Below are 19,656 nucleotides of genomic sequence, written 5' to 3'. Positions count from 1 at the left end.
CCAGGGGGAGTTTTGTTTTGCGATTATTTTTTATTTAGTTTGCATAAAGCATGGGACTAGGCATCCCGGTGACCAGCCATTTTCTCATGAGTGAGGAGCGGAGTCCACTCCTCTTGAGAATAACCCACCTAACATGGAAGATACGGACAGCCCTAGTTGATACATGAGCTATTCGAGCATACAAAACAGGATGATTATTTGAAGGTCTAGAGTTTGGCACATACAAATTTACTTGGAACGACATGTAGATACCGCATATAGGAAGGTATAGTGGACTCATCTGGAATAACTTTGGGGTTTAAGGGATTGGATGCACAAGCAGTATTCCCGCTTAGTACAAGTGAAGGCTAGCAAAAGACTGGGAAGCGACCAACTAGAGAGCGACAACAGCCATGTACATGCATTAAAATTAATAAACATTTGATGCAAGCATGAGTAGGATATAATCCACCATGAACATAAATATCGTGAAGGCTATGTTGATTTGTTTCAACTACATGCATGAACATGTGCCAAGTCAAGTCACTTAAATCATTTAGAGGAGGATACCACCCTATCATACCACATCATAACCATTTTAATAGCATGTTGGCACGCAAGGTAAACCATTATAAATCATAGCTAATCAAGCATGGCACAAGCAACTATGATCTCTAATTGTCATTGCAAACATGTTTATTCATAACAAGCTGAATCAAGAACGATGAACTCATCATATTTACAAAAACAAAAGAGGTCGAGTTCGTACCAGCTTTTCTCATCTCAGCCAGTCCATCATATATCATCATAATTGCCTTTCACTTGCACGACCGAACGATGTGAATAATAATAAGAGTGCACGTGCATTGGACTAAGCTGGAATCTGCGAGCATTCAATAAACAGGAGAAGACAAAGCAATATGGGCTCTTGGTTAAATCAACAATAAAGCATATAAGAGTCACTTCAACAATTTAATCATGGTCTTCTCCTACTGACCCCCAAAGAAAAGAAAAGAAATAAAACTATTTACACGGGAAAGCTCCCAACAAGCAAAAGAAGAACAGGAAATATTTTTGGGTTTTCTTTTTAATTACTACTACAAGCATGGAAAGTAAATTAATTAAAAGCTACAGCTAATTTTTTTTGGTTTTTTCTTAAGGTTTATTAAACACACAAGAAGAAAGCATAAAAGGAAATAAACTAGCATGGATGATACAATGAAAAAGTATGAGCACCGACATCTAGCAATGAGTGTGTGTGAACATAAATGTAATGTCGGTGAGAAATACGTACTCCCCCAAGCTTAGGCTTTTGGCCTGAGTTGGTTTATGGCCACGGCTGGCTTGGCTGATATCCATAATAATAGTTGGGGTCGTACTGCGATGAGGAAGAAGAAGGCTTCGATTGCCACTGGCTGGCAATCATCTTCGGATCCCACTGATAGTTAGACTGTCGTGAAGGATCAAATTGTGGTTCCGGTTCTGGCTCCTCGGCTGGTGTAGGGTTCCGGTAGGCGTGGATAGCCGTCAACGGAACAAGGTACGTGCCTACAATCAAATCAAACAAAGAAGGAGCAGGCAAGGTAATAGTCTCAGGATGATGTTTATTAAAGAACAATTGATATTTAAGCTCTCCTACCCTATTCTTAACAATAAAATCATGTGCCACCATACTTTTATAATCTAAATAAACACGAGGCAGCACTTTTTCTTCCTTCTCAGCATTGCCTAATAGGTATGTTAAAATGTGCAGCTAGGCGTGTAGCATAGATGCCTCCAAAGATGGGACCCTTAGTACGGTTCATACTTAACCATCTAGCAATAATGCCGCCCATACTAAAAGTGTTATCACTGTATAAACCTTGGAGCAAAATAATAATATCAGGGATACTAAGGTTTCCATAGTTTCCGCGACCAATTAAGCAACGACTAGCAAATAATGCAAAGTAACGTAAGACAGGAAAATGTATGCTAGTGATTCGTGCATCGAAAACCTTCCTAGTTTCCCCTACAGTGATAGTATTAATAAATCCCTCCACATCATCACGATGTGGTTCTTCTATCTTGCCCTCAAAAGGGACTAAACAAATCTGACAAAAATCATAAAGTGACATCTCCTTATGCTCATCATATAAATGAAACTCCACCGTAGGTGGTGAGTTCCTAGAATGAAAATGGAAGTTTTGCACAAAGGTATTTGTGAGTAAGAGATACTGATCGCATTGGTTGTGGAGGAAAGCAGTGAGGCCTGCATTATGAGCCAACTCATGAAAATCTTCATAAATCCCGGCTGCTCTTAAGAAATCCTCGGAAGGCCATTCACACACCCGAACCTCAGCGGTGCGCGGCAAATTATACTTAGGCTTCGGTGCCTTTTCATTCGAGCTTTGACTCGATGAGCCCCTCAATAATCTCCTCATCATTTCCTGAAAAATTCTGAAGTAACTTCAAAATAAAAGTAAACCAAACTCAATAATATTGATAGCAACTACTCCTACAAGTGCCTAGAGCCTATATCATGCATCAAAACTACTTTTGACCATATAAATTTGACATGCAAGCTCAAGAACAGGGTCACCTAAGCAGCAAAAATTTGCAATGAATAAAGCACTAGAACAAAAACTAATTGGACCAATGGAGGAGTCACATACCAAGGAACAATCTCCCCAAGTAGTTTTGTGAGAGGTGCTTTGAGCAAGGAGATCGAAAATGGCAGCAAAGAGGGCTGGAACTTGTGCTTGAGTTGGTTTTTCGTGTTTGTGGGAGAAATAAGAAGAGGATGGGTGCAGGAATAAGTGGAGGAGGGCCACCGTGGGCCCACGAGGCAGGGGCGCGCCCTCCACCCTCGTGGCAAGGTGGTTGCCCCCCTGGTGTGTTCTTTGTTCCATAAATCCTCAAATATTCTAGAAAAAATCATATTTAATTTTCAGGGCATTTGGAGAACTTTTATTTTCGAGGTATTTTTATATTGCACGGATAATCAGATAATGGACAGACAAATTATTTATTTTTATTTTATTTAAACTAAATAACAAAAAGTATAGAGAGGGTATAGAAGGTTGTGCTTCTAGTTTCATCCATCTCATGCTCATCAAAAGGAATCCACTAACAAGGTTGATCAAGTCTTGTTAACAAACTCATTTCGATTAACATGAAACCGGAGAAATTTCGAATAACACTAGGTTACCTCAACGGGGATATGCACATCCCCAATAATAAGTATATCATATTTCTTCTTGACAGTAGGAAGAGGAAATTCAAAACCTCCAAATATAATCGATGGAATTTTTCCGATAGAATTGATACTATGAACTTGAGGTTGTTTCCTCAGAAAGTGTACCGCATGCTCATTACCATTAACATGAAAACATTGCCTTTGTTGCAATCAATAACAGCCCCTGCAGTATTAAGAAAAGGTCTTCCAAGAATAATAGACATACTATCATCCTCGGGAATCTCAAGAATAACAAAGTCCGTTAAAATAGTAACGTTTGCAACCACAATAGGCACATCCTCACAAATACCGATAGGTATAGTAGTTGATTTATCAGCCATTTGCAAATATATTTCAGTAGGTGTCAACTTATTCAAGTCAAGTCTACGATATAAAGATAGAGGCATAACACTAACACCGGCTCCAAGATCACATAAAGCAGTTTTAACATAATTTCTTTTAATGGAGCATGGTATAGTAGGTACTCCTGGATCTCCAAGTTTCTTTGGTATTCCACCCTTAAAAGTATAATTAGCAAGCATGGTGGAAATTTTAGCTTCTGGTATCTTTCTTTTATTTGTAATAATATCTTTCATGTACTTAGCATAAGGATTGGTTTTGAGCATATCAGTCAATCGCATATGCAAAAAGATAGGTCTAATCATTTCAGCAAAGCGCTCAAAATCCTCATCATCCTTTTTCTTGGATGGTTTGGGAGGAAAAGGCATGGGTTTCTGAACCCAAGGCTCTCTTTCTTTACCATGTTTCCTAGCAACAAAGTATTTCTTATCATAACATTGATTCTTTGATTGTGGGTTATCAAGATCAACAACATGTTCAATTTCTACATCATTATCATTACTAGGTTGAGCATCATTATGAACATCATCATTAACATTTTCATTAGGTTCCTGTTCATTACCAGATTGTGTTTCAGCATCAGAAATAGATATACCATTTGGATTATCAGGTGGCTCAGCAATAGGTTCACTAGAAGTTTGCACAGTTCTATCATTTTTCTTTTTCTTCCTTTTAGAAGAACTAGGTGCATCAATATTATTTCTCTGAGAATCTTGCTCAATTCTCTTAGGGTGGCCTTCAGGATACAAAGGTTCCTGAGTCATTCTACCAGTTCTAGTAGCCACTTTAACAGCATGATTATTTTTCTTACTATTCATCTCATTGAGCAATTCTTTTTGAGCTTTAAGTACTTGTTCTACTTGAGTGGTAACCATAGAAGCATGTTTACTAATAAGTTTAACTTCACCTTTAACATTAGCCATATAGTCACCCAAGTTTCCAAGCATATTTGAATTGTATTTTAATTGTCTACCAAAATAAGCATTAAAGTCTTCTTGCTTAGCCATAAATTTATCAAACTCATCTAAGCATGGGCTAGCAATTTTAGTAAATGGGATTACAGCTTTATCATATCTATAGAGAGAATTTACCTTTACTACCTGTGTCGGGTTATCGAGGTCTGGAGGTTCTTCAATAAATAAAGGATTAAGATCATATGTTTCTTCAGCAGGCGGTAAATTAAGACCATGTATTTCTTCAATAGGAGGTAAATTCTTAACATCTTCAGCTTTAATACCTTTTTCTTTCATAGATTTCTTTGCCTCTTGCATATCTTCAGGACTGAGAAATAGAATACCTCTCTTCTTCAGAGTTGGTTTAGGAATAGGATCATTAATTGGAGCAGGAGCTGGCTCAGGAGGTGCCCAATTATTTTCATTTGTCAACATATTATTCAATAAGTTTTCAGCTTCATTCGGTGTTCTTTCCCTGAAAAGAGAACCAGCACAATTATTCAGGTAATCTCTGGAAGCATCGATTAGTCCATTGTAAAAAATATCAAGTATTTCATTTTTCTTAAGAGGATGATCAGGCAAAGCATTAAGTAACTTGAGAAGCCTCCCCCAAGCTTGTGGGAGACTCTCTTCTTTAATTTTCACAAAGTTGTATATTTCCTTTAAAGCAGCTTGTTTCTTATGAGCAGGGAAATATTTAGCAGAGAAGTAATAAATCATATCCTGGGGACTACGCACACAACCAGGGTCAAGAGAATTAAACCATATCTTAGCATCACCCTTTAATGAGAACGGAAATATTTTAAGGATATAAAAGTAACGAGTTCTCTCATCATTAGTGAACAGGGTAGATATATCATTTAATTTAGTAAGATGTGCCACAACAGTTTCAGATTCATAGCCATGAAAAGGATCAGATTCAACTAAAGTAATTATATCAGGATCAACAGAGAATTCATAATCCTTATCAGTAACACATATAGGTGAAGTAGCAAAAGCAAGGTCAGGTCTCATCCTAGCATTTAGAGATTGCTTATTCCATTTAGCTAATAACCTTTTGAGTTCATATCTATATTTGCAAGATAAAATAGCTAAAGAAGCTTCTTGATCAAATAAATAACCCTCAGGAATAACAAGTGATTCTTCATCATCACTTTCATCATCATAATCAGATTCAATATTTTCAATCTCTCTAGCCCTAGCAAGTCATTCCTCGAGAAAATCACTAAGTGGCACAGTAGTATCAAGCATAGAAGTAGTTTCATCATAAGTATCATGTATAGCAGAAGTAGCATCATCAATAACATGCGACATATCAGAACGAATAGCAGAAGCAGGTTTAGGTGTCGCAAGCTTACTCATAACAGAAGGTGAATCAAGTGCAGAGCTAGATGGCAGTTCCTTACCTCCCCTCGTAGTTGAGGGATAAATTGTTGTCTTAGCGTCTTTAAAATTCTTCATAGTGTCCAGCAGATATTAAATCCCAAGTGACTCAAAGAATAGAGCTATGCTCCCCGGCAACGGCGCCAGAAATTAGTCTTGATAACCCACAAGTATAGGGGATCGCAACAGCTTTCGAGGGTAGAGTATTCAACCCAAATTTATTGATTCGACACAAGGGGAGCCAAAGAATATTCTCAAGTATTAGCAGCTGAGTTGTCAATTCAACCACACCTGGAAACTTAGTATCTGCAGCAAAGTGTTTAGTAGCAAAGTAATATGATAGTGATGGTAATGGTAACAAAAGAGTAACGAAAGCAAAGTAATGTTTTTGGTATTTTGTAGTGATTGTAATAATAGCAACGGGAAAGTAAATAAGCGTAAACCAGTATATGGAAAGCTCGTAGGCATCGGATCAATGATGGATAATTATGCCGGATGCGGTTCATCATGTAACAGTCATAACATAGGGTGACACAGAACTAGCTCCAATTCATCAATGTAATGTAGGCATGTATTCCGAATATAGTCATACGTGCTTATGGAAAAGAACTTGCATGACATCTTTTGTCCTACCCTCCCGTGGTAGCGGGGTCCTAATGGAAGCTAAGGGATATTAAGGCCTCCTTTTAATAGAGAACCGGAACAAAGCATTAGCACATAGTGAATACATGAACTCCTCAAACTATGTTCATCACTGGTAAGTATCCCGATTATTGTCACTTCGGGGTTAACGGATCATAACACATAATAGGTGACTATAGACTTGCAAGATAGGATCTAGAACTCTCATATATTGATGAAAACATAATAGGTTCAGATCTGAAATCATGGCACTCGGGCCCTAGTGACAAGCATTAAGCATAGCAAAGTCATAGCAACATCAATCTCAGAACATAGTGGATACTAGGGATCAAACCCTAACAAAACTAACTCGATCACATGATAAATCTCATCCAACCCATCACCGTCCAGCAAGCCTACGATGGAATTACTCACGCACGGCGGTGAGCATCATGAAATTGGTTATGGAGGATGGTTGATGATGACGACGGCGATGAATCCCCCTCTCCGGAGCCCCGAACGGACTCCAGATCAGCCCTCCTGAGAGGTTTTAGGGCTTGGCGGCGGCTCCGTATCGTAAAACGTGATGAAATCTTCTCTCCTATTTTTTCTCCCCGAAAGCAGTTATATAGAGTTGGCGTTGGAGTCGGGGGGTCTCCGGGGGGCCCACGAGGTAGGGGGCGCGCCCTAGGGGGGCGCGCCCCCACCCTCGTGGCAAGGGTGTGGGCCCCTGGTCTTCATCTTTGGCGAGGATTTTTTATTATTTATTGTAAGATATTCCATGGAGTTTCAGGTCATTCCGAGAACTTTTCTTTTCTGCACGTAAAACAACATCATGGCAATTCTGCTGAAAACAGCGTCATTCCGGGTTAGTTCCATTCAAATCATATAAGTTAGAGTCCAAAACAAGGGCAAAAGTGTTTGGAAAAGTAGATACGACTGAGACGTATCACCCACCATTGGCGGTCTTGCTTGCTGCATCACCTCTTCCTGACCTCTTCCTTGTTCTCTCCCTCTTGCTTCGGATACTTGAGGTTGCAACACCACCTCCCCCTCTGGACCAACCACAGGCTGGTCCAGACATTCAAACAATGAGCTCAAGTCGGGTTTTTCCCCATAGTAAGGATTAGATTCCCAGAATGTCACATCCATGCTCACGAAAGTGCGCCTATTAGAAGGACTCCAGCACTTATACCCTCTCTGTCCAGAAGGATAGCCAATAAAGATACACTTCACCGCCCGAGGATCCAGCTTGTTCACAGCAGGTCTATGATCCCTGACAAAACAAGTACATCCAAACACCTTTGGTGGCACACTAAATTTATTCTCTCCTAATAAGAGTTCACAAGGAGATTTCATACCCAGTATCATAGATGGTGTGTGATTGATCAGATAGGTTGCAGTCAGAACGGCTTCACCCCATAGACACTTTGGCACATTCATAGTGTACATGATTGAGCGCGCCACCTCAAGGATATGCCGATTTTTCCGCTCTGCCACGCCATTTTGGGGAGGAGTGTCCGGGCAAGATGTCTGATGCAGAATACCTTGGTCTGATAGGAACTCTCCCAGCCTTCTGTTGACATATTCTGTCCCATTGTCAGTCCTTATCATTTGAACCTGCACCTTGAATTGAGTTTTAACATACACACAGAAGTCCTTGAAACACTCAAACACCTCATCTTTATGTCGCATTAAAAACATCCATGTCATGCGAGTATTGCAATCAATGAAGGTGAAAAAATATTCATTCCATTTATCGAGGTTGATGGACACGTCCAAGCATCTGAATGAACAAGCACAAATGGGACTATACTCCTGAGCCCCTTACTCACATACGATATCCGAGTGTGTTTAGCATACTCACATGCCTCACACCTTAACTTGGTTTTATCTAAACCATTCATTACATCAAGGAAAGCTTTCTTCATTTTCTCAAAAGAAACATGTCCAAACCTACAATGGTGGATCATAGCTAATGCTTCCTTCTCTGTCGTAGTCGCAGCAAGAGCCATGCCAGCAGTCTTCACATCCTCCTGGTGATCCATGTACCATAGTCCTCTATGCTTGGTTCCTGCCCCAAGCCTCCTCCCAGTTCCCATCTCCTGAATCAAATAGCGGTACTTATTAAGAGTTACGTCACAATCTATCTGATCAATCAAAGAACTCAATGACACTAGACTAACTGGGAAAGCTGGAACATACAAAATTGATTCCAACTTAATACTTGGAGTACATTGCACTGCCCCACCCCCCTTAATAGGTTGTGCAGTACCATCTGCAGTTTGAATAGTTCCATTGTACGATTGGGGGTACTGTTGGTAGCATTCAAACTCTCTAACGTTGTCGGTTACATGTTTCGATGCCCCTGAGTCTAACACCCAATCTACACCAGCCCTATGAACAGCAACAGATGCAGTTTCATTACCTTCATCAGAGTACACAAAATGAGCAAAGTCACCAAACACTGTCTCTGCTTGCTGTTCGTTCCTGTTGTCTTGACCCTGCTGCTCATTTCTCATGTCTTGACTATGAGAAGAACTGGACTGACCCTCACTCATGACAGATACATTCGCTCTGGCCTCCCCTTGGTAGAGATTGTAGTTGTTATAGTTACGTGGAGCACCTCTTCCTCTGTTGTTGCTTCCACGATAGTATCCCCTTCCATCTCCTCTGTAGCTGCCTCTGTAACCTCCTCTGCCTTTGTTGTCTCTCTTCGGTGGGGCTGTGCACTGGTAACTGAGATGCCCTTTCAGCCCACAATTGTGGAAGTCTCTTGTCTCAGGCCTATTCATTATGTGATAAGCAGGTCTGGAAGCCACCTTTGACCGCTCCACAGCTTTCAGTCTAGTCTCCTCCTGTGCTATAGCAGCAATGGCATCTCTTAGTGACGGCAACTCAGCTTGTTGCACTAAGATAGCCCTTCTATTCTCAAACATGGAGTCCAGCCCCTTCAGAAACTTGAGGACACACCTATCCTCAACCCACTTTCTAGCTATCACTGCACACTCAACATGTGGCAACACAAGAGGTGCAAGATAGTCTAAATCAGCCCAAAGATGTTTCAGCTCTTCAACATACATCATTACAGTCCTATCACCTTGAGTGAGATCATGCACAGTGTCTTCAATTTTGGAGACCAACATGACATTTCCCTTCCCTGAGTACATACTAGCTAACGCTACCCATACCTCAGCAGCAGTAGGGAGGTCCTCCACCGAAGCAGCAACAGAAGGGGATAGAGAACTCAGCAGCCAATTCAACACCAAATTGTCCGTGGCATTCCATTTCTTCCATGAGGCTCCCCTCTTGTCTTCTGGTCCCTTCACCTCACCAAGAGCATAGTCTTCCAGTGCTTAGTTCTGAGGATGAGTTTACCTCTCCTCGACCACCTCAGGTAGTTCTCTACACCTTCTAACTTCACCTCGTTTGGAGCCAGCTCAATCTTCTGCACCATCTCTGCCTGCACAGCGCTCGAGCCCACATCAGCAGGTGCCTTCTCACCGGAAGCCACCATCTTCGCGGCCATGATGTCCGCAAGCTTGTCCATTGCAGCCGCCAGTGCTTCCTCCGCCATTTTCCCTTTCAGTCAGCAGCAGACTAAAAACTGCAAGACTTTCAGCACCTGCAAGCAGTAGTAGCACTCCTCTTCTCCTCTTCTCACCAGCAGCAGTTCGTCACCTCTCCTTCCTTTACCAACCCGTAGCAATCAACAACCGAGAGCAGAAAGGGACTTGGAGACAAACTGCAGCTTCTCGCGGTGGACCTGACAGCGTTGCTGCCGTGTCAGGTGAGATGCGTGACTTGCCCTTCCTTTTCTCTCTTCCCCTCAATCTCTCTCTCGCTGCCTCACGCAGCAACAGCAGCAGCAGCAGCACCTCCAGCATGCGCGCATAACAACCTCCTCTCCCGAGCCGGTCGCGCCGCCTCGCTGCACTCCGCCACCAGCCGCAACCGCTGCGCCTAGCTCGCCGTCGCTCGCCCCCGCAGCTCCTCCTCGCCGGACTACACCACCGGCGCTGCCGCTGCCGCTGCAGCCTGGTCTGATACCATGTTGAACTTGGAGGAGTAGCGTACCAGGAGCAGTTGCTGCTGTGTCTTTCTTGGTGTGTGGCGGCTCTCACAGAACAGAGGAGGAGGAGCTTCCCTTCTAGGTCAACATTTCTCATGGGCTTGGGCCTAAGAGATAGGTACAGTTGGGCTGGGGCCCATACCGGTTCAACACCCACTATGATCTACCACTAGTTCAAGATGACAGACTCTAGTGAAGTCATCCACGGTGAATGGCAACATTCAGTACGCCTGTCAGTGGGATCAAGAAAGCATTCAACATGCCGATGCGTTGGTTGTGGTGGCGGAATTTCAAGACGTCGTCACCCCTTTCGGCGCCCCTCTATGCCCTTCGGCTTGAAAAACACGGACGCCACTTACCAGAGATCAAAAGAAACATACAGGTCTATGTCGACAACGTGGTAATCAAAATCTGAAAGGAGGAGTAATCAAGATCCGAAAGAAGGAGGATATATGGCAAATCCTGTAGAAACGTTTGCTAACCTCAAAAAATTCCGCATGAAGCTTAACCCTAAGAAGTACGTCTTGAGAGTTCCTGTTGAAGAAGTATTCAGTATAGTCTCCTGTAAAGATTGAGACATTTAGGGCCTGTTTGGGACTGCTCCGCTTCACAAAAATCGGTTTCGCTCCACTAAATTCACTTTGGAGCAGTTTCATCTAGACGTTGTAGTACTACCAAAGAGAATGTTTGGTTGCCATCTAGCTCCAGCTTCAAGAATGAGAAATTTGATGGAAAGGATCTATTTGATTGGTTGAGGGGGAAGAAACGAAGGGGTATCCACTTACTGGTGGCAGTGATGGGTAATTTCCACCTAACTCCGGCTTCTAGAGTTTTTTGAAGCACCCCCTGAAGAGCTTCATAAAAAAACTGAGAGTTGTACCCTGGATTCTAGTTTTTTTGCGGAGCGGCATACCGTGAAGCTACCCCGTTTGACTTGTGTTTTTTGGAGCGGAGCTGAATTTTAAGGAGCATAGCAGTCCCAAACAAACTCTTACTAGCCTCAGAAAGTGCATCATGCTGGACTAACTTTGATGCCTTAAGGCACCTACCTTTGGGTCTATGACAGATGGGCCGGCCACCTGTCATAGACTCAAAGACACCGAAGCAGCGTCCATTGGATGCACCATCGGAGAACGCAGGAAACTCCAAGTCCCAGGTGGAACCAGCTTCGCTGGATTGCTGCTAAACGGTGTCGGACGAGAAGCGGCCAAGCCTTCTCTTCCCAGAAGAGTCAAAGCCACCATTCCTCTTCCCGCTGGGACCCACGAGCCCGACGTAGCCCGCCCGTCCCGTGGGCGCGCCTTTGCGGGCTGCGAGTCGTGACTCCCCACTATCAGACACCTCTCTCCATCACCAAGCATAACTGAACCTTCCCCCACCCGCAGAACAACCCAGCTGCATCCATGACAATGCGGACCCGCCCGCAGACGGTCCCACACGACGGCCACCCTAAAGAATCCACCATCAACTGCAGCGCGTAACGGATGGCTAAGACCATCGAGAGACAGGAGGGGTGGTACTCCCCTAGATAATCCCCGACGTTAACCACGCTTTCCCCTCCCCTCTCCGAGCCCAGAACCAAGCAAAATCGAACCGAAGCGGACCAAATTCCGGCTCCGCATGGGTTCCCCCAGGCACTGATCCGGCGGGTGGACGCTAATGCAGCGCCGCTGAAGGGATCTGCAGCGCCAGCGGGGTTCGCATGGCGGCACAGAACGGCGGCGGCGGCGGCGCGGCGGTGGTCCTCAACGTGTACGACCTGACGCCCATAAACGACTACCTCTACTGGTTCGGCCTCGGCATCTTCCACTCCGGGATCGAAGGTTCTGACTCTCCGCCCTCTCCCTTCCTACTCGCTGGAGCTTGATTTGGTTCTAACTAGTACCTACAGGGACGCTGTACTGTACGTATGTTGGTAGTTGCTTTGTTGAGCTTTGTACAGGGACGCTGCCGTAAGTCCTGTAGGTTAGTGCTTGGAAAGAGGCAGGATAACAGGGTAGTAGTGCAAGGGAAGAATTGACGGGTGATGGACTGATCGTGGCCTGAATTTCTGGTGACCAGTAATTAGTAAACAAGCAGCTTAAACCAGCTGTCAGGGCAAAGTAGTTTTCAGTTCTATGAGGAAGTTGTAGGATGCAGAAGAAAACTAAAAATTGAAGAATGGTCGTGAATTATAACGATGTATGGGTGTATCTATTGATTGACAGGGTTGGTGGCAAATCTCTCGGCAGAGTTTGTGTGTGATGTTGCAGTCATGTTCTTGTTTGAAGAACAGGTGGATATCGAGCATAGTTAAAAAAAATGCGCGCCTAGGCTCTAGGCAGTAGCGAAACACCTAGCACTTAATGTGCGCGGCATAATTGCGCTCAAGTGTGTGCTTCAGAAAAGCGCAAGGTGGTGGCAAAACACACAATTAACGCCTAGCGCTTCTTTTAGCTTTGACATTGAGCTGGCATCATAACTGAATGTTTGCAGCTAATGAAAATGGTAGAGTGCTAGTCATACATGATATGTTCATTGGTAGCGGTCTACATTTTATGGACTGAGGTTGCTAGTTATGTCAAAATATTTACTGCACGTTGGGCTATTGGCTCATGCTTTTATGTGTAGCAGCTTTTTTTGTTTTTTTTCCAGACATGCATTTTGTGGATTCTCTCTAGAGGTGTGAGCTTTAACTCATTGTTTTGTTGTAACTGAAATCTACAGTTCATGGTTTGGAATATGCTTTTGGAGCCCATGATCTCTCAACCAGTGGGGTTTTTGAGGTTGAACCAAAACGTTGCCCTGGCTATGTCTATAGAAGGTCTGTATGGATGGGTACAACTGAGATGTCTAGGGCAGAGTTCCGCTCGTTCATTCAAACTCTTGCAGGAAAGTACAATGGGAATACATATCATCTGATTTCAAAGAACTGCAACCATTTTACGGATGATGTCTGTAAGAACATAACCAAAAAACCAGCCCCTGGATGGGTAAATCGGCTAGCAAGAGTGGGTCAGTATTACAAGTTTTATGTCTTCTCTTCCTGACTTGCTCGGAACGATAGGTGACTGATTGTATTTTGTGAAATTCTTAGGTTACTTTTTCAATCGCCTCCTACCAAAAAGCATTCAAGTCTCTACTGTTACTCACGGAGCAACCCATCCTGCATTCTCTGGTGAGTCTGCTTCTAGTGCCTGCATTTTGCTTATAATTTGGGAAGATAGCTGTCTATCATAATTTTGAGTAAATTGCATGCAGTTGTTAGCTACAGCTTGTTGTGTAGTTGTAGTTCACATTCTAAATGACCTGTATGCTTCAAACTGTAAACAGCCATTTGAGTGTTATACTATTTGTTGTATGTTTTGAATGATGCATGCCTCAGAAATCTCTTAGTAAGAAATAATAAGAGGACATTCCGGTCATGTGCAATGCCATCTCCGCAGTAAATCTGTTTGGCTTTGTGTTGTACATTGTCTTCCGCCCTCCCATTTTCCATAAAAGAAAAACACTCCCCTGTCCATTTGGTGAGCTATATTCTTCAGTGTGCTGATCGTATTTACATATTCATCTTGAAAAGAGAATGAGTCGTGATGTTTCTCTTGTTAGGGAAACTTAGATGAAGTAGAGCTGTAGAGGGAACAACATGAGAAATTTTTGATTTCTACTGGTTTAGTACTACACTCTTTTAAGCCACTTGGCATTTTCACTGAAAGCTGATACTTGTCCAGAATGGAAGAGAGTTTATAGACGGTGTGTCACTTGTTCTAATAGCTAGATTTTCCTTTCGAACTTATGTATTGACTAATTACTCTCATTCTTCCTCTCTTTCTTACCAAAAAATCTACGTACTAACATTTAGCTGTTTTTGATTATCTGCTAGATGATGATGTGGATTCATCAGGTTCATCCCTTAATGGGGACAGTGATATGGATGACCTGGACCAGCACCTGCTACCAGCCGCAGGCACTGACCTTCAATCTATAGTCGTGTCACCAAAGCTATCGAAAGATCTTGTTTGAATTATCCTTCCATTTGGGTTCCCTGCTGCAGTTTAACGGGTCGTACTTCGCCAGCTTGTATGATATCCAAGTATAGTTGAATGTTGATTGTATTTATTCTTTTCCAACGAGTTTTGCTGTGTACGCATATAGGAATTGTCTGTCTGGTAAAGAAGTGATTTTGCAATTCTTTGTCTTTTGCTCAGTTGTTGCATAGTTCTTCAGGCATCAGTATCTTGTGTTCTCGTATGCTGCCAGGCGCAGGCAAATGCTGTCATCCTTCGCTGCAACGGTCTGATGTTTGTGATGAATATCTGAATTGGCAGCATGCCGTGGTCATATTAGCACAAGCTTGAAACCCTGGTCTAGCGCACTGCTTGTACGGCCACAGAATATGCTGTGACAAATGAGTACCATGTAAACTTAAATCAGTATATTGTAATATATTTTTTGTTTTTTGGGGGGTTGTCTGCCGTGCCTATTGCTGGCGTTGTAACTGCGCTTGCAGAACTCTCTTCTATACATAATACACTAGCTTTACTGTATTAGAGAAAATCTAGTGTATGTAGCAGATTGATTTTTCGTGTGCTACTCCAGAGGGATTGATGGCTATATATATTTTTTCACTTCAATCATTAGGTGCAAACAGCAATTGAGTGGAGAAATGTACGTACAGTTGCACACACTTGGCTCATATCACCTGATGCAGTGGATGTAAAGCCTGTGAGGAACTTCATGATCGACAATTTCGTGAAGTCTTTCTTACTACTAGAAGTGGGCTTAATAACTGTTCCCTTCTACGTCTCCGTATGACATAATACCAGAATCTTGTGTAATAGCTTGAATTCAGTTCGCTCCGTCTTCTGTTATAATGTTATGTGTAAAGAGGTATCTCAGAATGTCATCATGTTAATCTTATTTCATTTATCTGTTAATCCATTGTGCTCCTTGCAGCAATCTGCTGACAAATTCATATATTCATGAAAAGCTTGTGTAAAACACTTGTTCCATTCTATATGAAAGCCATCACCATTCGAGAACATATGGTAAACCAACTGATGAGCATTTAAAATTTACAGTAACTACAGAAAGTATGCTATAAAGCACTGAGATCCGTGATCCAGTGAACATGTCTTTTTCCTGTGAAATGCAGCGACTAATTTCTCCTGTACTAATATGTGCAGCCCCAGCTGCATTATCACCCTAGATCACTGCCAATGTGGCCACAAATGCTATAAAATCCACAAGATAAAATAAGGAGGAGGGTTTTAAGTCCACAGTTCAAGATCAACTTCATTCACTAATTGGATTTGTATATCAGTGCATGCTTTACAATATCTGGGCATGCTTCACTTTTTTTGCTTGGAAACCGGCTATTTATTGAAGCATCAAGCTGATACAAATACATGAACCCTGCCTCTACAACAACACCATGGCGAAGCATTGAGGACACACACACACACACACACACACACACGTGCCTCCTTGTTTCATGGCAATGCACATTCCGTAACCAACAGGTTCTTTACCAATGACAAAGAGGTGAGGGTCCGAAACTCTGAAACAACACCTCTGGTCGTTGCCTGAACCGTCAAAGCTGGCTGGAGAAGGAACAAAGTGGAAGCAGTGCCAAAACCTCAAAATGACGCCTCCAAGGTGATTGATGCCCATCCATCTTTTTAGTGCCCAGCAATCCAGTAGACTTCACACAATGCTGCATCCATTTTTCAATGCCCTACATTTGAACTGTGAATAGGTTGGTGTAAATTGTTTTCTGCAACAATTGTCCATTATACCAGTGGATGTTCTTAACAGTTGTAGTGCGCTGAGAATCTTCATAATTCCCCTGTAATGTTTCTCCATCTTGAATCTTCTGTATTATCTCACTTGGCATTTCAAAAAGCTCAAGGTTGTCAAGCTGTGTGAGGTTCTCGATGCCTTGGGGTATTTCAGTTAGGTCATCACAACGGCCTAAGATTAGCTCATTTAGATGTACAAGACTCCCTTTTTGAAACTCTACATGAGAAAGGTTAGGCAAGTCATGTAAACTCAGCTTCTTAAGAACTGGAAAACAGCCTTCTGGAAAGGTCAAGCTCTTGTCGCTGTATGCATTGTTCAGAGTAAGATGTAACAGCCTGGGAAGTGATGAGAGCAATCCAATTGAATCTCCCTTGAGCTCACATGAACATAAACGCAACTGCACGAGGCTATCAAGGCGGCCAACCCATGAAGGCAACTTACCTCTTGCTAACATCCCTGTCAATGAAAGTCTCTGTAGCTTTATTGGTGGTTGAGAAAATGGCTCCAAGTCCAATGATACATTAGCATCTCGACTGACAATTCCCAAGCGCAGAAGGCCACTCATTTTGGAGATGGATGAGGGCAAATGAACAAGAATGCTCTCATGCACACCAAATAGCTCTAAGCTCTTCATATGTTTCAAGCTTCCTAAAGATTTGACCATGTTCTCATCAGCTTCGACGTATTTAAGGGTCTGCAGGCAGGTTAGGTTTTGTAGTCCCTGTGGAAATACAATTGCTGAACCAGGCCCTGGATACCTAAAATCTGCAGATCGGCGTCTATACAATATCAGGTGGCGCAGGCTCTTGAGCTTCGCGATGCTAGGCGGTAACCTCTGGACCATGGACCACTTGGTGTCTAAAGTTTGCAAGTGATGTAATTTCCCCAATTCCTGTGGAAGCTCTTCAATGAGAGTGGACCGGATGCCAAGATACCGCAGATTAAGAAGATTGGTCAGTGAGCTAGGTAGTTTGTCTATCTGAACGAACCATAAGTTTAAAACGGTTAATAACCTAAAACCTGACAAGACTGAAGAATCCATATCTGCCATAAATGCATTGAAGGAGCGAATCGATGTCAACTTTGGAACTGTTATATGATCAGTTTCGCATCGGTCAAGTATAAGATGACGGATTTTCTTGCTTGACTCCAATGCTGGCGAACACTTTGAGAATACAATGAACCCTTCCTTCATGGACCTTTGCAGAATCAAATCTCTGATCAAGTCATGAATGCAGAGCCGCTTCACTCTTCCAAACTCATTTTTTAACGTGACCTGCAACAGGCTACGTTGCACTAGCTGGTTCAGGTAATCATCCGCGATCTCCTCCAATGTGCCCTGGCCCTTTTCCTCAATATAGCCTTCTGCAATCCACAACCTGATCAGAATTTTCCTTTTGATCAAGAAATCTTCAGGGTATATACTGCAATACAGCAAACATCTCTTCAGGTGATAAGGCAGATCGTCAATGCTCAGATTCAGTATGCTTGACACTTGCCCAATTCCACGAACACTGCTTTCATTCCAGTCAAGGCTGTCATGGACATTCTTCCAAGCAAATTCCGTTCTATCCTTCAATGCAAGGAGGTTACCAACTGATACAATTGCTAATGGTAGACCACAACATCTGCCCAGTATCTTCACAGCCCAATGCTCCAGATGATGCGGGCACTCCCGGTTGTCATCTTTCCTGAATGTGGTGTTACAAAACAAGGACCATGCTTCTTGCTCACATAGCGGTTCCAACATGATGATCCTGGTGGATGCTGCGAGAGAGGCAACATCTTGACTGCGTGTCGTGATGATTATCCGGCTCCCGGTTCCATCATCAACCAACGCATTGCGGATTTCATACCACGCATTGGCATCCCAGACATCATCCAGCAATAATAGGTACCTCTTGTTGGCGAGATGCCCACGCAAAGCTTCCACCAGCGACCGGTAGTCCATCTCGTCAATGTCTGGCATGCCGGCACGGGCGTCCCGGTGCAATTCTTTGGCAATTTTCCTTAGGAGGTCATCCGTCGTGAAGTTCTTGGAGACGGACACCCATGCAGCGCAGTCGAAGTAGCGGCTTGCGGCGACTTCCTTGTACACGCTGGTGACCAGAGTGGTCTTGCCAACGCCGCCCATCCCACACACGGCGACCAGCGACCTCCGAGAGTCAAGGTCCTCCGTGAGCCATTTCATCAGTAACCTTCTGTGCGCCGCAACGCCGACGATTTCCCCATGCTCCACGAAATGCGCTGCTTCCGCTAGCTTCTGGCCTACGACGGGCCCGGTGCCGCCGTCGGGAGCGGAGCTTGACGCCGAGGCCGAGGCCGGCCGGATGCCGTACCGCTCTTTGGCGTCCGACAGGTCGCGGAGCCTCACCCGCGCCTTGCCTAGCCGTCTGGCCAGAGCGAGCCACGCGCCGAAGTTAGCGCAGGCGCGGACGAAGCCGCCGCCGGAGAGGAAGGCGTACTCGTCCGCGGCGTCCTCCAGCTCGAAGCCGACGTCCCGGATCTGGTCCACCCAGGCGGAGACGAGCGCGTCCGCGCCGCGGCGGGAGTCGGCGAACCGGAGGAACGCGCGGAGGAGCTCCAGGTCCCGCGCCGCGGCGGCGATGCCCGAGCGGACGGCCACGAGAGAGGAGATGTCGGCGGCCGGACTGCGCGACAGTGTTGCGGCGACCTTCGCCGAGAGCGATATCGCGATCATCTCCGCCATGACCTCGCCGTAGACGAGCTGCGTGGTGTGGCAAGTCAGCGATTCTCTTTGACTGGCGGCAGCGATTCGATTCTCTCTCTATCCCGTCTGGGAATAGTTTCTTTTAGTTGATTTTTTTTTTGTTTGAATTGATCGTCTGGGAACAGCTAACCATGAAAAACAAGAATAAAAATGTTTTCCACTCGTCCTGGCTGAAACCCTAGCCATTGTAAGAAGAGGCCAATATTCCAGCGCCGTCCTCCGGCGGCTCTCCTCCGCCGGCGACCTCAGTCGCCAGTGGTGAGGGGGTCGCCGGATCTACGTGTGTGGATCGTTTTTACTCCCTTGTAGTCTAGATTTTCAGGTTTGTTCATCGTCTTGACTTCGGTGGCGACGATGACGGTGTTGAATAAAGATTCTTCGGATCCTTCTCTGACGAGGCCATCGGTCCTATGGTTGGAGATGGATTTGGAAACCAGTCTATTCAATCAAGGATGGCTTGGCGGTGGCATTCTCGTTGTGGACATGTGTCCTCGGGCTCCACGGTTGCGACGGCGTTTGCTCCACTGTCGGCGTGGAGTTTGGGAGGTAGGTCAGGAGCTGA

The 19,656-nt window shown here is 44.1% G+C and overlaps 2 protein-coding genes across 2 annotated transcripts; one reads left to right on the top strand and one right to left on the bottom strand.

Moving 5' to 3' along the window:
• Nucleotides 1–12,097: 12,097 nt before the first annotated feature.
• On the top strand, nt 12,098–15,108 carry LOC119356165 (deSI-like protein At4g17486). The gene is made up of 4 exons (XM_037623082.1): nt 12,098–12,405; nt 13,289–13,576; nt 13,659–13,739; nt 14,445–15,108. Exons 1-4 carry the CDS (start codon nt 12,285–12,287, stop codon nt 14,582–14,584), a joined length of 630 nt encoding a protein of 209 aa, XP_037478979.1. The 5' UTR covers nt 12,098–12,284; the 3' UTR covers nt 14,585–15,108.
• A 735-nt stretch (nt 15,109–15,843) lies between these two features.
• LOC119356164 (disease resistance protein RPM1-like) lies at nt 15,844–19,116 on the bottom strand. The gene has a single exon (XM_037623081.1). The coding sequence runs from the start codon at nt 19,071–19,073 to the stop codon at nt 16,299–16,301; it is 2,775 nt and encodes a 924-aa protein (XP_037478978.1). The 5' UTR covers nt 19,074–19,116; the 3' UTR covers nt 15,844–16,298.
• Nucleotides 19,117–19,656: the final 540 nt, after the last annotated feature.

This window comes from Triticum dicoccoides, chromosome 2A, assembly GCF_002162155.2.
Source record: "Triticum dicoccoides isolate Atlit2015 ecotype Zavitan chromosome 2A, WEW_v2.0, whole genome shotgun sequence".
Lineage (NCBI taxonomy): Eukaryota > Viridiplantae > Streptophyta > Magnoliopsida > Poales > Poaceae > Triticum > Triticum dicoccoides.
Note: the sequence above shows the minus strand (reverse complement) of the source record. Positions and strands in the feature narration are given on the sequence as shown.